The sequence below is a fragment of the Oryzias latipes genome, chromosome 6 (assembly GCF_053564925.1).
Source record: "Oryzias latipes strain Hd-rR chromosome 6, Olatipes_Hd-rR_3.1".
In the NCBI taxonomy this organism is placed as follows: domain Eukaryota; kingdom Metazoa; phylum Chordata; class Actinopteri; order Beloniformes; family Adrianichthyidae; genus Oryzias; species Oryzias latipes.
Genome location: NC_136242.1, coordinates 23855692 through 23880975, shown reverse-complemented (window position 1 = coordinate 23880975; position 25284 = coordinate 23855692). Strand labels below are relative to the sequence as shown.

General features: G+C 39.9%; 1 protein-coding gene across 1 annotated transcript in view; it reads left to right on the top strand.

Moving 5' to 3' along the window:
• wwox (WW domain containing oxidoreductase) overlaps positions 1–25284 on the top strand; it is a 162046-nt gene that overhangs the window by 52266 nt on the left and 84496 nt on the right. Inside the window, exon 8 of the mRNA XM_004070065.5 lies at positions 2702–2966. Within this exon, the coding sequence (XP_004070113.1) occupies positions 2702–2966 (265 nt within the window). The remainder of the gene's footprint in view (positions 1–2701; positions 2967–25284) is intronic.

The window sequence follows — 25284 nt, the reverse complement described above, 5'->3', positions numbered from 1 at the left end:
TTGTAAATTTTAATCAATAAGAAAATCTCAACGCATATCTCAACTGGCTTTGTCTGACTATAATCTTTTATTTTAGGTCTTTAGATTCCATTTTTGTTTAAATATATCCTAAAGCATTTAAGCAACAGAAGAATTAAATTGTTGAATTTAGAGTGATTTTAATTTCTGACTTTAGAATGTTCATTTGGAAGGACTGGGCTTAATAATTGTAATAGTTTATTATCTTAATTTCTATAATTTTTTTAATTTGGCTTTTCTGAACGGATTGTTAGGAAATAGAAGAAACACCTTAAATAAAATAAGTCATCTGAGCTGTGTTTACATTACTGATCGAGTTTTTCGGATTTTGGGTAAAGATTTTTTCTGTAAAAGGTTGTGCTCCCTGTAAAAGAAAAGTCAAAAATTCTTACCTCATTGTCAGATTTTCTTTAAATAAGCAAAAAAAAAAAAAAAAAAAAGCGCCAATGGCGTGAGAAGAATGGTCTTACCAAGAATTCTTATTTTAAGGAAAACATTTTTGTCACTAAGACGTGTTTTTTTTTTTTACTAATGAGAAACTTTCTTCAACTTTCTTGCTTCGACAGAAAACCAAACGTTTTTTTCTTGAAATAAAGGTCTTTGTACTTTCTTTGGGTTCAGTTTTTTGCATTGTTTGCACAGTCATCAAACTAAAATTAATCAGAGTTACCAAAGAAAGGACAGTTTGGTGTACCAGACTCTCTTGCCTCCCCTTCCTCCCCCTGCTATAAACTGTTCTGGAGGCACCACTAGCAGTAATCTCCCAAAACTACCCTGTCAATTCTCCAGCCTTTCAACTTCAACACTTGCTGTTCCAGTCGCTACACTGGCTGGTTTTCAGGATGAATTGACAGATAGAAGACTTGCTGTGTATTGCCAAACATGACAGCCTCACTCACTGAAACTCATTTCCTTCGCCATGCTATCACTATGAATCAAACGTATCATCAGCTTGATGGATGGACTTATCAGCTAAAATTTACTTTGATCAAGTATCCGCTTCTTTCTTGTTTGACCTCCTGACTCAACCCTTTCCCCCCTTCATCTATTGTTCTTAAAATCTGTCTTTTTACTAAGCTATTTTCCGGATGCTGTGTTTTTTTTAACCATGTGGTCGACAAGCAGGATGTCTTGGAATGATCTGTGAACCTCAGCCTGAGCCATGAGTTTCACATCCTGTCTATGTGCAACATTGATCCTGGCTTCAGTCAGTCAGATGGCCTTGCTGTGATTGATTGGAGCTTTCAAGAGAGTCCTGAGACTTGGAGAGCCTTCACAGTTGTCCTAGCAGATCAACTGTTGTATGAGTTGCATATATATTTCCACTGGTAAACTTGGCACCATAGAGTAAAATAAAAGCTTGGGATTGCAGGAAAAGCTGTCATAAAGGCAGCGTTGACATCAGGCCCTGAGTATTGACTTGTGCAAGGCAGGTTTTGATAGTGCAAAACTGTCTAATGCAAGAAAAATGGGGTATCCTTCGAAAGCTGAGAATGCTCAGTTGCACCCCTGACCTGCTGTCTATCTTCTCCTGCCACCATATCACAAATCCTCCTCTGCTTCAGATTTAGCAGTGGCTTAACCTGCATCAAAAATAGCTAAAATAGTACCAAAGAGCACCAGGAACCGACCAACTAAAGGGCCAAGGAGCAAATAGGATATCTTGTATTACATCTTCCGTTTTCTGCACCTCATTCCACACCTATATTGCATCTTCTGAAGTTTCCTCCCCTTTTTTTGTTTGTGTTATTTACCACTGATTTTCCAGTTATTCACTTAGTTGCCACTTGCAAGTGGCGTGTGACCCCTGAACTGGTGGCATATTGTATCCTTTAAGCTGCCTGTCGGCTGGTGAAGCACTGACCTGCAAAGGATGGGAAGGATGGACATGCGAGTAATAACTGGACACTTTATCAGCTCCCACCATAGGGGCTTAATGCACATTGACTTTACCTTGTAGTGAATCAGATCGGGCTCAAAAAGAGAAGATGATACCCTAAATGAAATTACACCTAATTCCTTTAAACTGGAACTCATTTTATGAACACACTATATGTTTGCTTGTTGGCTTAATCTCTATAATTTTTTCATGCATCTGCAGTTGCGCTGCTGAATCTCATTAACTTTTAACTAGATACAACTTCCATGGTGTAAATAACTAACAAATACTTTGGGTGTTCATGCATTTGATTTATCAACCTCTGCTTGCTTAAAGTACTTATGAAGTTACAGCACATGAAATGAAAAGCCTGCAGATGTTGTAATATAGCCAAGCAAGGATGTTGCAGGAGGCGACAGTAAAGCAGAGGCGGCGAGCTTGTAAAATCACAACAAGGAAAGCAGGTGACATTTTGATTGGTTGTTTTCTAATGAGTGGATTAATATGTAGAATGTTTTCCCGCTGGTTTGGAGCCAATCTTTTTTTTTTCTTCCTTTATGCAACACACATATACACACACACTCACATGTTGGGTTTTCTGGGTCTGTTGTCTGTATACATAATAGTTCAGCAACTAGCACAGTGTTTGAGAGGCCTTGTCCAACATCTGGAGTTTAACGGCTTTGTCGCAGGCAATTTAAGAACATCATGTCATGCCTTTGATTTGCATGCAGAATGCAACACAATCTGCTGTCTGCAATCCTTCCTGCTTTCTCACCATCGCAGCGGTGGACTTTCTTCCAGGTTCACAGACCTCTTAGACTCAAGTGGCAAGGTGGACTTGGCCCTGCTGTCCCCCCCCAGGAAAGAATACTGGTCCATGCTGGCTTACAACCGTGCCAAACTCTGCAACATCCTCTTCAGCAACGAGCTCCACCGACGCCTTTCGCCACGGGGTGTGACCTCCAATGCAGTGCATCCTGGGAACATGATGTACACCTCCATTCACAGGAGCTGGTGGCTCATGACCTTCCTCTTCACGCTGGCCAGACCATTCACCAAATCTATGGTAAGGATGAACAACACACCTCACAAACAGCATTTGGTGACAAAGTCTCAACAAAATACATAAATCTTTTTTCACAATGTCAGTGCATTAAGTTCTGTAGCACATCTCTAACTCAGCTGGTGTTTGTCTTGGCACATTCTTACGAGAAAATACAGGAAAAGGATTAAGATAGGGAGATCTGGAGTGTGTGTATAGAGAGTCTGGCTCTCATAGATGGAGATATTTCGTGGTTCGTTTCCCTCTTCCTTTTGTCGCTGTTTGTTTGATCTTTCTGCTCCCCTCAGATGGTTTTTTTTGAAAACCAAAACTAAAAGGTTACTGTGAAAACAATCGAGGTTCTGCACAAAGTAATTCTTTTGTCAAGGATATTTTTTAGAACATGCTTGTCTAAGAAACATTGAACTTTATATTTACTGGTAGTTTACAGAGTCTTATTTTTAAAAGTCGGAGATGATACATTAAACAGTTTATGTCCTCAGATGCTGTTTTTGAGCCAAACAAAGGGAGGATGGCAGTTTTCAGGCCCAAGGGACCTGTTGTAAGTTTAATTTAGAAGCAGCAATAAAACTAGATCCTCTCAGAAAATTGACCTTCAACCATGATGGTTATTGGACTCGCTGTGCCTTCATGTTCCAAGGTGCTGTGGGTTTTCTTTTTTTTTTGGTCAAAAGCTCCTGGTGGGGTCATTCCCTGTAGAAGGAGGAGTTGGAAGTGTTGCAGGAGATAAAGTAGCTTCATATTGTGGGCGATGACAACGCACTGCATCGTTTTGGACATGAAATTACATCATATTAGCTTTACTTTCTTCTTGGCCCCAAACTGATTAGAGCTGGCGGAGCTTAGAGCCATGCAGCTGCATGGTGTGAGAAAATGTGTGAAGTGCAAAGCAGTTGCTCCTTTCCTCTGTTAATCGCATGACCTGCAACGAATAAACAACGTGTGTGTATTAGCTACATTTTCTATGTCTTTCCAGCAGGGTCAGTGTTAGGTCAACCGCTTTGAACAGACCCCTCTGAATAATGCAGTGAAGTATTTCGAACACTAAGCATGCACATGTAAACACTTACTTCTTTAAAGACCCACTCCAATGAAAGATATTTTTTAACATGTTCTTGTGGCATTTTTCTCATGACAGAGGACAATATTTAATGAAATTTAAGCGGAAAATTGCTACAATATTGGTCACTATTTTTGTTGCACCAGTAATGTTAGTTTGGGGTTGTGAGGGTCTCTAAGCTAGCAGCAAAGCGTGTAAACAGATGGATGATGGGACGTGGGGGCAGGCTTACTCTGCAGCAACAGTCCCGTCCACAACTGAGAGGTGTATTTCTAATGAACTACTGCCGCTCTGCAGAAACTATGTCCTAGAAAACAACACAGGTTTTTTTATTCTGCCTTAAAACAGCATAATCATAATTAAAAGACCACAAGGAACACTTTTAGAATAGATCAAAAGATGATTGGAGTGGGACCTCAAACCTTGCATGAAATCATTGGAAAGCCCGTCTAGTCTGGTATAACCTCTGATTTAGAGGATGTTGATGCTCTTCTGCTAAAACTACTGAAGCTTTCGCTGAACGTCACTGGACAAGATGGAATAGGATGCAAGGTCTCCGCGGTCAAACCTTGACTCTCTTTAGATATGATTGATAAGGTCCAGCTCTGTGATTTATCTCAGTTTGCTCTGTGCTGTGTGCATTTCGTCAATGATATAAACAGGATTCTTGTATTATCTAATGCATGCTTTCGTTTACTTATTGCTCCTTTCCATTTGGTATTCTCATTGTATTTGTGATTGCACTGGAAAAGTTGCGTGTTGGAAGGCAGCGTGGTGCGGCTTAAGTGAAGATGTGGGAATAAGAGATGAGAAGAGCTTCACCTCAGAGCAAAAAGCCCCACCAGTCATTTCTTTATGTGTTCTGTACTTCCCCCTTTTAGTTTGACATTTTTCTCAGTCTTCTCTGTGTTCTTTTTAGGTCACCAGGATTGGACGGGAAGTTTTGAGCTCTCTTTGTCTCTAAAATGAGGAGTGCTAATATTTTAGGTCTTCGCACATGAGTGCAATTAGCATAAGTCTTTTCTAATTCGAGTGGGGAAACATGTTCTCTCCATGTCCTTAATTAAACGAAGTGTGGATGTTAGTAAATATTAAAGGACAAAGGTAGTGCTAGTAATTAAATTTTGGAGTGCTGACACAGCGATTAGCTAAAACTCATGTCTGATAAAGGCCACACACAGCCTCACATGCACAGATACACAGACACACCCTTAAGCTGAACATTTGCTCTCGTTTAAATCGGAGCTTGATAAGACCCCTGGAAGTGTATCCTCCTTAAAATCCCTCTCCTTCTGCCCCCACATTAAGGGTTTAATAAAACAGTGATATTATTTCAGTTATTGGTTGCAGGGATATGAAGATGCTATCGCTTTAATTGCCTGCGCACGCTGGCAGGATCCATAGAGATTGTTCTGGGATGCAAACATAAGCAGAATGTCGACTCCAAAAAACAATCACAAAGCCCCCATGTGTGTTCTTTCACAAATAACCAGCCTCTCATTTAAAACACAGGTTTGATTTATAGGAGCAAAGGTGAGGTGATATACAGTTTCTCTGCACAGGCAGGCACATGAAGAAACCGACATGCAAAGATTAACTGGAGAAACAGTTAGAGTGGTCTTAAATCTTTAATCTGATGATTGCGTTAAAGTTGATAAAACATGGTGTCAGGTCATGTTGGCCAGTCGCTGCTTCCCTCCTTCATTAATCAGATTTCACGCTCCTGTTTTTAATCAGATCTTCATTCTATCTTTTATAATGCAGCCATATTTTATTACCAGCAACTCAGTTTTGCTTATGTCTTTAGTGTGGATTTTTAAGAGAAAGAAACTTCTCCATTTGTGGGGAGCACTGCTTCCGATGTGCAGAGCTGATTGCATTTTGCTGAGTTGAGAGAGACATCTATAAAGAGCCATGACATTTTAATCAACCAAACTATCTCTCACTACCATCCTGTTCCCCTCCCTGTGCCTTGATCTACTTATCAGAGATTGTTCATGCAGGCCTTTAACTCCTGATATATAGATATTTTTATTTAAACCAGCATGTTTAGAGTGGGAGTTTTCCCTGTGTCCTTTGCCATAATAATCAGCTTTAAATAATCTGACTTGCATCTATCCCTAAGAGGAAGAAAAAGAGCAGTTTTTACAGTTTTGAAAAACAAGTCAAAGACAAACTCCAATGAAAATTAATTTAAAAAAAAAGATTTTTATACATGTTCTTGTGCCATTTTTCTTGTGATGGATACAGTACATAAAGAAAATTAAACTCAACGCTGGCTGCCTCACAGCACGAAGGCCCCTGGTTCAAGTCCCGGCTGGGGGACCTGAACCAAAACAACAACAATGGAGGACCTTTCTGTGTGGAGTTTGCATGTTCTCCCCGTGTATCCATGGGTTTTCTCCGGGGACTCCAGCTTCCTTCCACCGTCTAAAAACATGCTTCATAGGTTAATAGGTCAGTTTAAATTGTCCATAGATGTGAATGGGTGTGTGATATGTGTGACCCTGCGACAGACTGGCGACCTGTCCAGGGTGTCCCCTGCCTTCGCCCATGGCCCCATGACCCCGAAAGGGACAAACGGATGAAGATGAATGGATAAACTCAATGCATTTCTGAATATTTTTATATTCAAATCATTGTAAATCAGGAGCAGACAAAAAAATGCTGTTGGGAAAAGCTTGTAGGTGTGATGTAGAAGCTACAACTGTAAGCCACAGGATCCCTGCTCTGCTCCGTTCTGATGCATCAACTTGTAGATGAATAGATCCATGTACATCTTCCTTTTACTCGTCCTAGCTGGCATCCGTCTCCAAACTGTATTGCTTAAATATTGCACGACATTGTGGTTAGGTTGGGGGTGTGAAAGGCTGTAAGTTAGCAGGAGCTTGGTAATTAGATGGATGATGGGAAGTAGGGGTGGGCTTACCCCGTGCCAATGGTCCCGCCCACAACTCAGAGGTGAATTTCTGATGAACTACTGCTGCTCTGCAGAAACTATGTCGTAGAAAAAGAGACATTTTTCTTTAGTTTTTTTGGCTAAAAACTGCATAATGGTAATTAAACCACCTGGAACGCTTTTACAATACAGAAAAATATGATCAGAGTGTTATTTTAACTGTCATCTTTTTATTTCTTCTGATCCGTGATAGTTTATTTAATTGTGCCTTGTGAGATTTTTTCCGATCTCACATATTCTGAACACTTTGAACCAAAAGTGTGAACTTTACGTAGCACATTAATACATTTCTGACTGTTGCTGTTATTAGTTTAGCAATAACCTTTGTCAAGTCGTCACCATACTGTTATGGCGGATTGCTGACCCTCTGACATTTTGTTGACTGACTGATTGCTCCCTCAAGATCAGCGTACCCTCAGGCTCCGAGCAGCTGGCCCCAGCCTATACTCATCAGATCTATACCTTAACTATAGGCACAGACAGTGCCGAGTGGATTGGAGATCGGTCCAGGCACTGGCTCCAGTGCTGCATTTGTGCAGAGACAGAGAGCAGTGACGTGCTGCAGGCACATGCCTGAGAAGCTCCGCTTGCCCAATCAAGACACCTTTGCTTCCCGAAGGGCAGGTTTCATCCGCGCTCTCGCCTCGTCCCATGCTTCCTTGTGTTTTAGCGTGATTATTGCACCCAGGATCCTGCCCCGGGCACCCAGCCACCTTTTTACATATGCACAGGCTGAACTTTTGACCAGGCACCAGCAGACATGCCTGCTTTAGAAAAACAGAGGGTTCACGCAGGAGATGGGGGACCACCAGAGCCTCCTCTGCTCAGGCTTTCCTGCTGTTATCAGGAGCTCAGCTCTGCACCTGAGGGGTTAAACCCCGAGACAGCTTCTGCAAAAAAGACATCAGCATTACCATGCTGTTTAACAGACGTACAGTGAGGCACAGCAGTCGCTCCAACTTCAGGATCAGTTTCTCTCTTCCAGACAGACATAAGGTCAGTCGCTCTATCTTCTGTCTGGTGTAATCCAGAGGCTCTGCTTCACACCTGTGTGCATGTGTGAGTGTTGCTCAGCCATGTGGAAAGACAGGGGAGCAGAGGTCCCAATTCCCCCCCCCTTTCCTCTGTAGGGTTAGATGAGCTGCCAGGTCGCTGTAATAGAGTCCTTTTTGATGATTAGGAGTTACAGGAGAGGGGTCAGGTCCAGCCTGAATGGAATGGCATAGAACAAATCCCTCTTTAGTTGTATAGAAACATATTATTACAAATCATGATATGAAATGTGCATGCTTAATGGGAACTTCTCTGATGTCTTGCAGATTTTCCTTCAGAGTCCATGTTCTAGATTATTTTTCCAGAACAAGATAAATGGTGTAGAACGTTCCCCACAGGCATTTCCTGCTGTGCAGCAGCACAAGATAAAGATGTAGTGGGGGAAAAAAGATGTTCCAGTGTGGGGATGGATAAAATCATACAATCCCATTTGGCCATATTGACTTGTGTGTTCCTGCCCAATCCTGTTACTGAAATTATTGTCCACGGAGATACCATTTCATTAAGAAAGCACACAGGTTTAGGCTCACACGCTTAAGGAGTGGGTGAGCAAAGATGGCCCGAGGCCTGCTTATGTGGTCCATTGCACAGGGAAACTGTGTAAATGGTTTATTGTGGATGAGTTGATGTGATGGAAAGCATGTCTGGATCAATACAGAACCAATCAAAAGCTGACAGTCTGCTACTGTATGCAGTCAGTCATTCACCCGTTGAGCTGGCGCTCAGTTACATGATGTAAGTGTGATGTGGGCGTGGAGGAGTTTGATGTTGGGGAGGAAAAACTAGAAATGTTCATTGGAAGCAGCCACTTGTTCTTGGAATGTAGTCTCTGTGAATCCTTAAAAAAGTGCCTCTCTGTCACAGCCCAAGATTTGTCAGGAAGAAACATCACTTAAAGGCTGAACCCATCTGCTCCTTCAGCTGCAGACACCTCAGGGAGGCCATTAGGATGTTCTCGAGCTCGGTTTTCTCTGATTCTGAGCAGAGTCTGAATCGGGGTTGGGGTAAATTACCCCTGAGCCACAGGTCAGAACCAGCTAGCCCCTCATTGCCAGGGGACTCCCACTCTAATAGAAGAGATCAGAACAGGCCAAAGAGCTAGAAACTGACTTGGCCAGGGAGACATCCGTACCCACTTACCCTTTACTTTTCCACATCGCCTCCTTCAGCCTCTGTCCTTCTTACCTTTAGAGCTTTGGAGCTTTTCTACTGTAACCCTCAGAGAAAAGAAATGTATAACCTATTGCCCCGCTCTCACCAGTCCATAAGCACTGTTATTTCAATTTTCCTTTTTTGTTTTTTTTTTTTTTACCACTGACCCTTACAAATTGACACACACATATGCACACACAACACTCCCTCCCCTCTTTGTTGTGACACAGAGCTGATGGACTATTTTTCAAATTGATTTAAAAAATGTACATAAGCAGCCGATCCCCCAGCCCAGATTACCTATTGATTTTTAATATGAAAAGCTCATTATATAAGCAGGAACTGCAACACAAAAAGCTAGCCAACCTTTGCATAAATCCTTTAATTGAATTTCCAGAGCCCGTGGTTCTACATTTTTTAATTAAATCCATTTCTTTTTTTAAGGGTTGCTGTGTAATTTGCATGCTGTGAAGTGGGTGCTGTCCCAGATAAAGTGCCATTGATCCTTATTAAGGCTCACCTCTGGGCTCGCTGAAAACCAACCGCAGAAATTAAATGTGCTCATGGTGCATACACTTATTGCCCGCATGATAGGATTAGAGGCGGAGAGACAGAGCCAGGGAGAGGGATAGAGATGGAGAGAGAAGGAGTGATGGGGCAAGAGTTGGGGGGGAGAGGGGAGGTATTATTAATAGTTATTCATATTAATGTAATATTTCACCTGTCCTCCTGTGGGATGAGATTGTGAGGAGGTTGTTTATAAATACAGCTTGGCTCAGGTATTATTTGGCTTCTTTCCTCAAACATGCTGGTCTGGGGATGGGGGGGGGGCAGTTGAGGTTGTTGCAAAAAGCATTTAGAGGTTGGTGGCTTTAAGATTTGTCACCATAAGTAACAGATGTTCCTAAAATTGCCACTTTTTACAACCCGAACATTGGTAAATGAGGCCAATAATCATATTTGACTTTGATGCTTATAGTGTCATAATCTGCAGTCTAAGGAAATGGCCTAAATTCTCATTCAGAGATGAAACAATGTTTTCTTTTTCTATTCCTGTTCTCATTTATTCATCATTTCATGAATATGAAGGTTTTTTTTTCCCCAAGTGGGATTTGTTTTCAGGCTTCTCCTCTCTTGTCTTTTCATGCGGCAATATACCAACGGAGTGAATCAATAGGGATTAACCTGTGACCTCAGCCACATACTTATAGGCCAGTCGTCGCCGCGCACACATCTCTCATCAGTTTCACTTAAACGCTGAGCCTCACTCAATAAGGCAGCGCTTGCTAATTCATTTCAAAGATGGAGAGGCTTCTATCACAGACCTCTCTTTTTACCACCAGTTTGCACACACACACATAAAATAAGGGCATGTGTGCAACTTAAACACACAGCAAAATAATCAACAGCACACAATACGTAAAAAATCTTTGAGCAAGCCCTTAAAAGACATTACAACTCCTAGAAAAAAACTGTTAAGAGACAAAGCTGTTATTTAAAAATGTATTTTTAGTTATTTTAAAACTTGCATTGTACAGACTTTTGCTGTATTTGATTTCATCCGGATTTTTCAAACAACAGATATTATTTTTATGAATGCTCTGAAGTTAATGTTGTTTGGACAGCTTAACAACTACACAAACATCTGGAAGACAGGGGTTTGATTTCAAATAAACATGAAATAAACCATGACTGGCTCCAATTCTGGCCTTAGTTAGAAGGGGCCGTACAAGACAGATTTCATTATGAACCTCTCCCATACATATATTCTAACTCTTAGTGTGGATATACGATTCTAAAGATAAAGTTGTAATTGCTTTAACAATTGGAAAAGTAAATAATTCTGTAATGCACCAGATATAAGGTTAAATTTAGGAAAATATTTTTTTTTCGTGAAACTACATTAATTGACTTTTAAAGTGATAAACAACATGTTTTGGAGGCAATCTCTTTAAAGAATAACATCAAAATGAATTAAATTGCTTTGATTAATTTAAAATTAAAAGTTAAATTAAGCTGAATGTGTAATCAGTGTTCAACAAATGTGAATCTAAACAAAACTCTTGGTTACAGTGAGATTTTTCAATCTGTTGGTCGAATTTCTTTTACTAAAGTGGAATGTTTGTCCAGAGTTGACTAGAGTCTAGGCAGTCTATTCTGCTGCCAATCCAAATAAGTTTATCAAAACAAAATCAATCAAATATTCTGTTTTCCTCCTAACTAAAAGAAATTTATCTTAATAAATAAACATATAAAAAGGCTATGGTTTAGCGTTTGGTTTAGTTCATTCTTTCCTTCCTGTATAGAGGAAAGAATGAATAGGGTCATATATCGTCGGACTTTGAGTAAAACCTCCTTCCATCAGCAAGGACATTGAAGATAAAATGCAGCTGGGTCTTTTAGCATGACAACAATCCCAAACACACTGCCCGAGTGACGAAAAAGTGGCTTCCTAAGAAGCATTTCAAGGTCCTGGAGTGGCCTAGCCAGTCTCCAGATCTCAATCCCATAGAACATCTTTGGAGGGATTTTAAAGTCTGTGTTGCCCAGTAACAGCCCCAAAACATCCCTGATGTAGAGGAGATCTGCATGAAGGAATGGGCCGAAATACCAGCAACAATTTGGGAAAACCCTGTGAAGACTTACAGAAAATGTTGTCCTATAATGACTGCTGTCTTTAAAGGTCTCTCTCGAACTTTCACAATTGGAGGCTGACTAAATATTTTTTACCCCACTGTATACCATTAAAATACATATGCTGCATGATGCTTACATTGCTACAATATATTCTAAAATAAGGAGTCGGTTCATGTTATTTTGAACTTTTTGAATTTCTACCACACTGCTTTTTTTTTGCTTTGTTGTGTGCATTAATTTGTGTTCTTGGTGTCTCTTGTTTGTTTTTTTGGTCGGATCCAGATAATCCTTCAATCTCTTAAGTAATCTAAACCAGCCTCACTGATGTCTACATATTTTGTGTCTTTATTTGAAACTTTCAATGATCTCAAACAATTATGTCAAACAATTTCCCAATGTCTGAATAAATATGTGGCTTTAAAAGAATTTTAAACCTTTACATTTTTATTTACTTTTGAATTTCAACATTCTTTAAGCGCCTCATAAATGTTTTTAGTGTATTTGTGTATGTGTGTTTGCGTGTGTGTGTGTGTGTGGTGCTGTGTCAGCAAGTATTTGTTTCAGTATTGACCCAAGCCTGTCCTCTGCTCTGACTGACTCTTGTCCCTTAACTTGGCATCTTTCCTTTTCTTCTGGCACTTTACCCCATGTCTGCTCTCCTTCTGAGCTGAACTGTGTTTAAGTAACGCTTTAAAACATTAAATAATCGTTCAAATCTTCCTTTTTTAATCATACAAACTTATTGATTCATTATTATCTTCTCTGTCATGAATTTTCTTTCAGTTTTTCAGTTTTCATTTGTCTTTAAAAAAAAAAACATCCATCTGTTTGTTTGAGGTGAAACATAAATGAAAGAAAGAAAAGGTTTGATTTCTTCTTATTCTTGATGATCAGACAAAACATCTTGGTTCCTTTCTTTTTTTCTCCATTTGACCGAATAAAACAGGTTCACACACAGACACACAAAGCCTCAGTGTGTGTCCTAAATTCCTATGAAGCAGGTTGTTCCAGAAATGGGGGACCCCCCCCCCCCCCAACTCCTCGTGGGGGTTAGACCACTCCATGTGCTATTGATCGCTTTGCTGTTGCATGTTGTGCTCAATCATGTGTTCCATGCATCTAGCGTTGTCCTATCCCACCTGGCCCATTAGATTAGGCTAATGCATTCAAACATTGATTAGTCATTATGCTCAGACCTGATCAGCCAATCATCTACCCGGTTTGACTCTACTTGACCCTGTGAACCTTGGATCTAGTGTCATCTCGCCACTTTTAACGTGTTAAACACACATGCAGTTACAGCTCTATCTCATATGGATCACACAGAGGCGGCTGGAAGTATACAGTTCTGCTAGGTTCAGCGCATATATGATATTCAATACTGATAGCAGCGCCATGCAAGCCCTAATCACATGCAACACGGAGCTATGGATTGCATCGCAGTGCATGGCACTGTTGTACCTGCTATTGATCCCAAACTTTCTCCTTGCTGAAGTCTTGGAAAAATGATCTACCATGCAGACTATTACTCTTTCACTTTATGAACTCTATGAACTCAGCAAAACTTTTTTTTCTATACGTTCCATAGTTTTACTTTACAACATATGCCATTATAGAAAAAACATGAAAGCCTAAAATAGCAGTTTTTTTGTTGTTGTTTTTTCTTTGGGGGATTTCACGTCATAAAAAACAACAGCCTTTCAAAGATAAAACTATAGGTTGCATCAAATAACAGCAATTCCTTTAGTATGGCACGTAGTAAATCCAGTAGCCTGTATTTATAAATATAAAGTATTTTACCTTTTGACACAAAAAATGTGAATATCTTAGGGTGTATTCAGACTGAACCCATTTGGTCCGCTTAAAGTGAACCAGAGTTCTTTTTCCCCGATATTCTGGAACAAAAATTCAGTCTGAATACAGCAAAGCGGACCCTAGTCCGGGACCCGGACCATCTTTGGAAGTGATTCGTTTCCAATCGTACTGAGCTTCGGTTCCCCCCTTAGATTCTTTAGGTTTCTTAACATAATTCTCTTAAAATAATGCCATAACACCACAACAATGGGACACAGCAACTCATTGAAATGTGGTCAGATGAATGCAGGCTCATTAAAACAACTTTTAACGTGATATCCATTGCTTCTCATGGTTTACCAGACAATTTATATGTCATAAACACTTAGCAGCCTACCTTCATACTGGACGTCTCCTCAGCACTGCAGTTGCTAACATCCTTCTTTCCAGTAACTGCCTTGTGGCATGCAGGGGTTGACATAGCCCAGAAATTTGCACTGGCCCACAGGGCCAGTAGTTTTTGAAACTTACTGGCCCTGCCTGAAAGTTACTGGCCCGACACCGCGCATAGCGGGACCCGCCGCTCCGCAGGTGCTTGCAACTTTAGGGGGGTCTGGGGGCATGCCCCCCCGGAAACTTTTAATATGGTACAATTTGGTGCATTCTGGTGACATCACTTATTTCTACACTTTTCAATGACTGAAAATAGACCATATCAAACTTAAATCTGCTCTAGTCTGTTTCAGATGTTTTGAAGAGAGCACTGCAGTGTAGTAGGTAACACTAGTTCAGAAGTTTTCATGGTGCTTCTAACGGCAAATATCGCAATAAATCATAAACCTTAAATGTGTTAAAACAATCTAATGGCAGCTTGAACCATTTAACGAATCAAATAAATCCCTTAATGCATTTGACCAATCGGATGGACGCCTTCACATTGTTGACCAATCAGATGGAGCCCTGTTATGTTAGATGTTTGTAACCTATGTCAACGTGGGTCATTTGGAGTATAATTTTTAAACTGGGAATGGTTATTTGGTTATTTTGCTGTTTGTTTATATACCGCAAATTATATCGTTATCGCAATTTTAATCTCTGATATCGCATATCGCGAGTTTTCCTCATATTGTGCAGGTCTAACTGAGATCATTCAGCTAACTAGAAATACTTACTGCTTACAGTGTTGTAAAGAAAAACAAAATTAAGTAGTTTAACATTCTACTGCATTTGAGTCTGGGATTCAGGTATTTGGAGTTGCCTTTGATTCTTTGACATTCAGCTTAAAGCTTAGTGGATACAGTTTCATCTTCAATGCATTCATTAAATATCTTGCTGTCCATACTACTAATTATACCCACTACTCCATCCAACATATTCCTATCTATTCCTGCCATGTCTTCCACATCTCTGACATGCTTCAGTCTCTCTTCAGTGTCGGATTTATAATCAAATGTAATAATAACCCACTGGCTTGTGCCTTCGTTGTTGCTGTTTAACATTGTTTTGTATTGAATTGTTACATTCAATAAAGTTTGAAAAAAAAAAGTAGTGAGCGCGTGCCGCGTGGTGCTCGGCAGTGAAAGCCGAGCGCGCGCAGGCGGGAGAGAAGGAGAAGTGATCAAAGGTTTCCCATAGAAACCCTTGAAGTCTGAACACAGGACTAGCAGAAAAACTAAATTATGAAGACGAGGTAAATCTACACGTTTTCGCAAAATTTACTTTATTGAAAAAGGTGAAGAATATATAAACCGTTAGATATTTTAGTGGCCCGAGCGGACAAGTGAAAAGTAAAGTCTTGTGGTCCGCACTGCTCGAAAAACAGGACCGGGCCAGCGGACAAATGGCTATGTCGAGCCCTGGGCATGCCTCTGCTGTACCAATAAAGGGTTGTTCGCGCCGTTCAAAACTGATAATCGAAATATAACATTTTAACAAATTAACTGCCCCGATAAGAATTGTAAAGTGCAGCACCTCCGTCTTTCTCTTGTTGTTTTAACCCGCCCTCGTAATTCCTGGCCAATGACTGAAGAGATTTTTAGTCACTTGGTTGTGTTTATAAACTTTGGTCTGTAACAGAATTGTCCACTTGATGCCAGTCTGAGACCTCACAGACCAAACACACGGTTCGGCACTCGATCCGGAACAAATGATTTTTCCAATCTGAATATACCCTTGGTGTATTTGAAACACATTGTCTTTGTAGCTTAGCAGATCAGCTTGTGTCAAAAAACAAGCACGCCTTAGTTTTCCACCTTCAAGGATCCCCTCTTCCCGACGACCGGCTGACTCAAAGGCAAAGGCAGAACCCAATGCTTACTGAGCTGCACAATTGCAGAAGCACTACAGCAATTGTGTAGTAGTGCAAATTTCTAAATAGATAAAGGTACTTCATGCAGAACCATAGCTTCTTAACCATATTTAACTTACATTTAAGTTATCTCATTAATCTAAAAGTTCACATTTTAAAGATGCTTAACTTTACTGTAATTGTAAAATAAAATTTCAAATCACTTCTGTCATTTTGATATTTAGTACTTAAAGTGTTTAAAAGTGGACTCTTAGAAACAACCAAACTGCAAAGACAGTGCAGTGGAGTTATTGACAAAAAAAAAAGTATTTGAAAAGAGTCACAAAAAAACATTGGAGCAACTCTTTGACATCCCACTCCAATCATCTTTTAATCTATTGTAAAATTGTTCCAAGTTGTCCAAAAAACAACAACAACCTATGTCGACTTTTCTGCAGAACGGCAGGGGTTGGTCAAAAATTCGCCTCTAAGTTGTGGGCGGAATTGTTGGCACACATCATCCATCTGTTTACATGCTCTCCCGCTAGCTTACAACCCTAACATAAAATTACAGGTGCAACAAAAATGGAGATCAATGCTGGAGCTATCTAGTCATAGAGTTTTGAGCCAGATTCCTGGAGGGGGATCTGGTTGGAGACAAGAAGAGATCCTTAGCCGGAAACGGAAAGGCTACAAGTTTTTTTAACAATTGCGGCTTCTATACCGATCAGCTGATTCATGTTGATTGCATTAAGAGTTACAGTGAGATCATAGTAGGCTTTGACAGACATCTCTGGTGTAACAGTTTTAATGCTTAAAGCTGAAAAAACCTGTAAATCTTAGGGTTGCCAGTTAGATGAGTGTTTTTGGCCCAAAAGAAAAGAGAGTTTTCTGACCGAAATGGGAGAGGGGGCACGAGACGTGAACTTCTGATTCCGGACTTCAATTTCCGGCTAATAGTGTCAGGGTGCTATTTCTTCCTTAAGACACAAGTGGAAGCACTCCAGTTCAAATTAGGAAAACAAAGTTGGATCTATTTGTCTGCAAGTGGATTAATCTGAATGGAGCAGAGTAGGGAGCTGGTGGCCACCGACTGTAGCTTCTAGCTTCTACGTCACATCCATAAGCTTTATCCAACGGCATTTTGTCGTCTGCTCCTGATTCACAATGATTTGAATAAAGAAATACTGGGGAATAAAATTTTAGGCTTAATTGTCTTTATGCATGTCCTTACACATGAGAAAATGCCACACGAACATGCTCAAAACCCAAAAACAGGATTTTCAATAGAGTGGGTCTTTAAATAGCTTAAGAAAGTTAACGGCGTTCACTGATGCATGCTAGTTGGGTCCTAGAACGAGTAACAGCAAATTTGTGAAGGACAAACTTCACAAAATGTCTAAAAATTATATTCCAAGCTGGATGCTTTTTGTGAAAAGATTCAGGCTCTAAAGAAAAAGTGAAGAAGTAAAATTGAAACTCATGACATGGATTTCTAATGGACAAGAACTTCGATATAATTTAAATCTTATCACTTTCCATCTGAAAATCAAAGCACAAAAAGTCATGCTCAGAACATTGGCTTGTCTGTGGCTGACCTTTTTTTTTCAAATCTTTTCTAAACAATTGATGACCGCTTCTTTCCTGACTCTAGCTCTCGCCCTCCCTCAGTGTCCTACCATATTCACTTGTTGACACACTCACTGTTTGTTCTTGTGTTTCAGTTTTCCCAGTTGGCTCCGTCTGACCAATGTCAGGACTCACCTTGACAGTTGCACTTAAGAAATAATAAGTCACCCTCCTCTCCCATGCTCCTTATTTTCTCTTTTTCTTTTCACCCCCTCATCTCTACAGTATTGAATCAGTCAGTGAGTAATAGCTGTTTTACGGACAGTCCTATTGATGTGCGTGTGTGTGCAACGTGAAGCACCATTCTGAGTGATCGGGGATAGATGTCTTTATTGGATGTGAGCTGGCTACTCCGTGGCTTTGCATTAAATTTGTATTGAAGAGGAAATTAATGAATGGATAATTTTATTGATGTTTCTGGTATTGAGCATACAAACAAAATGTTCTTTTGAAGCATTGTGTGACTGTTGCTCTCCGGGGAGGTGGAGTGCTCCCACTTGCGCTTAAGAAAGAATAAGTCTATGTTAAGTCCATGGAGTGCTTGAAGAGAGAAAAGAGATCGATGAAAACTTGCTGCTCCAGTTGGACTTTAATTGTATTATTTTCACTCAGATTTCTGTCCATGTCATCGCAGCAGCCAGAGATTTGACATGGAGGCAGATTTAAGTTTATTGAATGGTTTAAAAAAACATTTCTTTAACTTATTTTGGTAAAAGACAGAGGGGCGTTTTTGTTGTTTTTTGTAACCTTCTTTGCTTCTACTCTTTGAGGAATCCAGCGAAGCCGCCAGTGCTCTTTATATCAAACATATACGTTTCATAAAGTGAAGATAGACCGTTTCTTTTAATGCAAGTCAGATTGGAGGAGATCAAAGTGATGAGCGGTGGGAAGTAGAGGAAAGTTGTTTAATTAAAATGAGGCGCTGAAGTGGGGATAGCGGGCTGTTCTTTGATGCGTGCCCCGGATGCAGCGTTTGCAGCCAGTACACACAATTTCTGTTTAAAACGTTCCTACCGTGGGTGGGACAGTGGGAGGCGTTGCAGAGACAGGGCAGAAGAGAAGCAAGAGGTGAGCTTGATGAAGTTTCTGATTATCCAAGATCCTATGGCACAGGGAAGAATTACTGAATGCCATTTGGGTCACTGCTCTTTATGGAACTACATTTATGAAATACATCTCTCCCACTCTTTCTTTTCTTCTTTCCGTCTCTCCCTCTTTGTAACTCTCCCATCCTCCCTCCCTCTTCTCTAATTGGAGATGCCATAAAGGTGTGTGGGGTCAGTGGCTCCTCAAGGTCAGACGGCGTGCCTCTCTCTGCTCCTTTACTCGTGACACAAATGCAACAGACAGAGTAATTCCCAATCTCACTTTTTACCCCTCAATTTTCACAGAAAGAGCCGACCTGAAACAGTCGTTTTCAACTCAAAAACCTTAACCCATTCTGCTCGCCTAAAGTGTGATAACTTTCTTCCAGATGAAGCTCCACATTAACTGCTTGCTTCTCTTAACTCTGCTCAGTGTCCTTGTGCCAGCCTGTTCAGCCAGAGGGCACGCTGTGGGTGAATCAGAGGCTCGGCTCTGCCAACATGCCCAGCAGGACAGACCCTGCCGAGGGTGCCAAGGCCTCAGGAGGAAAGGGGGGAATAAAGAGAGTAATCCTTGCCCTGTCTTGATGGAAATAAACAGGAAAATTAGATTAATTTCTTTACAAAAATTAACATGTACAAGCAGAACATTAAATACACTTCCTAATTCTTTTCTATTTTGTGAGATTAATCCAAATTTGTCACACAGCCAGAAGTTCACAATGAGGTAAAGGCTCTTTTGTGTGAGGAGCGCACCAACTCATTTCATTTTGAGCCAGTAGGGGGCATTATAGTTCAGCTGACCGAGCAAACACCTTATCAGTGAGGAAACTATATGAGCAGCTGCTGTTTTAAATCCCACAAAGTTTTTCTGTCACACATGAATTTGAGAAACATTTTTGCCTTATGTTGGGAAAATAAAATCAGAAAAAAAGGTTATACAGCAGTTTAGAAGCTTAATTGGATTAACAAGTGCTTTAATCTAAATGTTTTTGTCTCATAATAATTACAAAATGCCTGAAGTCAGAAAATAATGGTTTGCTCTGACAGACTCCTGCTTTTACTTCACTCGCCACTTGAGTCTAATTGATTTAGCACTTGAGTTGGTAAATTAATGTCCAGGATGAATAGGCTGAAGAGTACCGGTAGTCTGCCCTCTGGTTTTGTTTAAAGCACCTCTGTAAAGAAATAATTGCTGCGCCTTTTCTCTTGAAGGGACCGCGTTTTTCGGCCACAGCTGTTTCAGGAGCCGAGAGGTGACACATTCTTTAATTCTTTCTGACATGAAAAATACGAACTTTTTCAATGCAGCTTGGCTTTCTGGTGATAATTAAAAACAAAGGTGCATGGTTTTGTGTTTTTGCTTAATCCCAGCTTTGCACTCTTTTGAACCCCCCCCCTGTAATTTGTTGAATACAAATGAAGCGCGCCACCTCTGCCATTGACCTCCAGCAGATGAATATTAGATGAAGCAGCAGCCAATATGTGAATAACTGAGTTCAGGACGGCAACGATTTTAATGGCAGCAAACAGCCATTAACAGTATATCTGAAAATAGACAGAGTATTTTCCATAGATCATTAATGACGGAAAATCCATTGCTTTCGTTCCCTCCACCCTTCAGAAAATATATCTCTTTCTCTCTCCTGTCTTATGTTTTTTTTTGCCATAATTTTTCTCACTTGAGCCCTTTTTTTAAAAAACAAATCCCACTCATTATTGGTGCAGACGCAGGCCTTCAATGCTGCTTTTTAAATTTGCTCCAGATATTTGAATAAAGCCTGTTAATGTCTGTTTAGTATATAATCCACGTCTCCTCCTCCCATATTCCTTGTTATTCTAGTTTAGTGCTGTAATCAAGCAGGGCTTGCCAATAAAGTTTATTGTACGCAGCTAAGTGTCAATATCACACACATACCCAGGGCAAAGAGGTCCCTTTAATTAGAAAAAGAGAGACAGGGAGACATGGGGCTGTGTGTAAGTTTGTATGTGTGTGTGTGTGTGTGTGTCCATGAATACATATAGTATAATTATCTTTGTGTTGGAGTTTATGTGTATTTTTGGATTTATTTTTTATTTAGTGTAAGCATCATAAATGGCTGCTCCAGAAAAAGCCTGCTCTTTATAAAAGTCACTTTGTGTGTATTAAGAAAGAAATGTGTTGCTGATAAAAGAATCATAAATCTGACAACAGCACCACAACTTTCCCTGCTTTTATGAACGAATCAATTTCAACTTTACATAACTATTGAGCCTCCATGTTGTGAATCTGTGTTGACTCTGAACAAACAATAATTCCTGCTATATGAAGTATTGATTAGGCCTGCTCCCACTCTGTGACTTTATTAAAGGTACAATTGTAAAAGTCTTTATTGGTGATGGTACAATCTGACAGGAGAAAAGTTGCGCAAGTGTGATTCACCTGCAGAAGAGAACATCATTTTTTTTTAAGTCGTGCTCCATCAAATCAGCCTTTTTTAATGCTTCTCTGAATATAATGGGTTTATATTCCAGTTTGCGTTAAATTCAGTTTAAATTAAATTTATTTTGTCATTTTCTGACTGGGTTCTATGTTGTTTTCTTTCCTTTTTCTTTCATGCCCTCATCACTTTCCTTCTAGATAACACTAGCTCGGCCAATGTGCACAATCTTATTACTGATATGAATTTTTTTTTAATAAAAATAATGTTTAATTGAAAACTCTTTTCTACCTTTAAGACTGGAGTCCCTGGGTGGTTGTGGTGGGGCGGCCTCACAGCTTTAATCAAACAGTAAAACACAAAACCTTTTCGCTTTGCAATGCAAACAGATTAAAGGGATTGTCTGGGCACCCAGGCCCTGCACCAAAATGCTCTCTGTTAGCCTGACAGAGACAGGAGGAAATGATCAGATGATGAGACAGAGTCAGAGGAGTGGAGGGAAGAATGGAAGTGAGGGGGAAAATGTGCGGCTTCGTGAGGGAGAGCAGATGGGGGAGTAATTTGCGTGGGATGTGGTAGATGGGGGGAAACATGGCTGTCTGTCAGTGCTGAGCGATACCTCGGGTTCTGAAAGAAATCAATTTAGGGCGGGACGTGGATGCCGTGCATACAATAATTGAATATTACTGCTCGCCATCTCTTCACAATCGCTCCGCTCTGCACTGTGAGCTGCACGTCGACGGGAATCCAGAAGGGGAACGACGAGGAGAAAGGAGTCGAGACGAAATTTTTCCATGACGTTTAAAGTACTTAGACTCCAAATAATGACCTTTACTTAGAAGAAGAGGTAGAAAAAAGTACTGTTTGTCCATGGCTCTGATCTATCAGATGCATCTATTCAGTCTGAACCATGTGACACGATCAATAATCACAACTGTTAATCAATTAGCTTTAAAATAGGCATTGATCCCGCTTCATCCGTAAACACTAGATAAAGTAGCATATTCAATGGATTATAGCTCAATTTTCCTAAAGAGTAAAATTTCTTCAGGATTACAAATGTAACTAATATTATGTTTAAAAAGAAACAATAGTCTGCTGAGGATGACATTTTCTGGCATATTAAATTAGATTTTTTAGCTATGTCATTGCCTGATAATTGTATTTGACAATACAAAAAAAACTATTTTTTCAAACTTATATCTGTCCATGTAGCCCTCTAAGAAAGAAAACAACAGAAAAATTCCACTAGTAATTGCAAAAAGCGTGGTATAGTTTCCCAAAATACACAAGGAGTCCATAATGAACTTCAGGTGAATTTATCACTGAATTTTCTCCATATTTCTATACAAATGCTTATTAGTTCTTCCAATTGATAACAGGCTGCCTGCTACGATACCATTTAATCATCGCTGAAAACAATTATCATCCATATCTCATAACAAACGATCAGGTTCATTAGGATTATTAGGTAATCCGCCAAAGGAGCTAGTTTGGAAGGTGCCTCACAGGTTGTCTGTGTGCAGACGCTGTGTGTCAGCCCAGACATGCACAGGTTGTGTGTTATTTTGTGTGCTCATATGCATGCAGCTTGGTCTTTGTAATATTCGTCACTGTCTGATTTACGGTAGCGGGGTTGCCATAGTCGGCCGGGATCCACTGCATTTATCTCCATTTCTTAATGGTATTTCAACAGCTCCTACACCATTGGCTGTTTCTCATTTTAATGACCGTAGAAATGACTGCATGCGTGCGTGTTTGTGCACATTTTTCTCCCGTTCAGATAGAGATGAGGCTCGGGTACCTTGACTGTTGTTTCTACAGACAAAACAACATCAATAATATATAGTTTTTTAACTTGAGTGGGAGTTCTGATTGATGTTGTGGCGACTGGTGGCTATAGAGGTGACTGTTACATGGCTCGACATGAATGAAATTGGGTTTTTCTTCTACCCCTGCTCATAGAGAGTCCCCCCCCCCAGCAGAGAGATGGTTCCTACAAGATCTGACAATTACAAGAGGAGCTTTTAAGCAATCTGGAGTGCAGCTCCGATCTTCACCCGGGAGAAGTGATGGCAGGGGAGAAAAAAAAAACAACAACAAAAAAATCAGAGTGATTACTCCCTTTTAATCTTTATCTCCTGTGCTGCTTTTCCTTCTCTTCATTTGTCTCTCTGTCGCTCTTTTCACTCACTTTTGCTACTTTACATCCTCCATCCCCCTGCGATTGCAGATTACTTAAACTTCTCGTCTTTCTCCTGTTTTCCCCCTTTTCGCCGGCTCTTCATGTTTGACTATTAGCTGACATGCACACAGGGAGCATCGCTCATCTCCCCAATTTCTCCTCCCCTTGCCTTGCGCCCTCCCCGGTCCTCATTCTTCTCCCTCTCACTTATTTCTCCTTCTCCATGTGTAACTATTAGCAGACAAGCTCTCAGGGAGTTTGATGAATATTTTAGCAGTCAAAGGGAGGGTCTCCAGGCCTCCTCCTCCTTTGCCTCCAACGTTGCTAACGGACCAGAGTGTTTTCTTTTGAATACCTTTGCATTGCACTGAAGCATGCTGTGATGTTACAAACCTACTGGTCAGTCCAAGTCAGGGTTCTGCAACCTGAGGCTCCAGAGCCACATGCAGCTCTTTTATCCCTCCATTGTGGCTCTTTGGCATTGAAAAGAAATGATTTGAATAATTAGTGGGTCTGTAGTTTGGGTTAATTTGTTTTAGTTAATTTAGTTTTGTCACTCTATGTTTACATTTTTGACACATCAGATAACAGAGAAATATTATGGTAAAAGGTTACAAATATTTTAAGAGTGGTTTACATTATTTTTGTATTAAGTTTATAATTTTCCTTATTTGAAATGCCATGTTTGATGTAGCTTTCTTATATTTTTTGTTCAGCAGGACTATCTTGTTTTTACTTGGGCTTTATTTTATTTTTTAAATGAACTTGTATGCGCTGCTCTCAAAGATTAAGACACTTGCACTTATTAGATAAAAAACTGTTATAATTAAATTAATAAAAACAGTTAAAAGTTACTTTTTGTAAATGAATGCTCTTACGGCCACAAAACCATAAAGTATGTTTTTATTACTATAATTTGTGTAGTGGGACTTAGCCGATCCTGCTTGGTTTTGCTCAGTAAGTACGGTAAGTAGACCAAATGGCTCTTTAAACACTAAGGTTCCACTCTGATCTATTTTCAAAACAGTTTAATCCTTTAATTATTATTATGTTTTTTAGCCAAAGCAAAAAAACTGTCATTTTGTAGGACATAGTTTCTGCAGTGCAACAAAAATGGTGACTAATATTAGAGCTATCCAGCCGTACACTTTTCCGCAGATGAGGAAAACGAGGACGTACATGGATCTATTTGTGCAAGTGCATGCATCAGAATGGAGCAGAGCAGGAAGATTGGGACTTGTCGTAGTAGCTTCTACGTCAGTGCCACAAGCTTTTTCCAATTACATTTTTTCATCTTTAAAGGTGATCTAAGTTATTTACTGGATTCAATATTAGACAATTGTTTGTAGTACAATTGTGCACAGCAAGAAGAATGTGAGAAGATTGAGTCATTTCTGAGATAAAGCACGTTAAAAGGTTGTCACAGAGATTCTATTTTAATTACATAAACAAAATTAAACAAATTAATTTCAATGTGACCCTTTTTCCTCAAACTGTCGATCAATGATGTCATACTTTTGTATTTGAGATTGTTCCGAGCAGCTTTTGCTGGGTCTCATTTTTGTTCGTTTCCTCACCTAGTCAGTGGTAATTTTAAGATTGACTTGTCCTTCCGTACCCTTCTTACTGGTGGTGTATAATAGGCTTAAGCGTTAATCAAATTTTAATGCCATCAATTTTCCTCCACATTTTACCGCTGTATACGGTATTATCATGACTAATTAAGAACTTTTTAAGCACCACTTAAGTGGCTTTATCAAACTGCTGGGTTAGCCTTCACTGTACAAAACAGAATTACAAACACAATTATTAAAACAATAATTACATGAAATGGTTGGATTAGCCATTTATATTTTGAAGAAGTGCAACAAATCTATTGGAAAAGTAAATGGCATCAAATTAACAAAGCATTCACAGTCTCAGTCATTTTTAACAACCAATCCGAATTTATAAAGAACTGCAAGAACACGGATTAAATAAATTAAACAACAGACTTAACTTGAAATAGCAGCATGTTGATATAAAGTGCAAATAAAGGCCCATAAACTTTGAACAGGAAA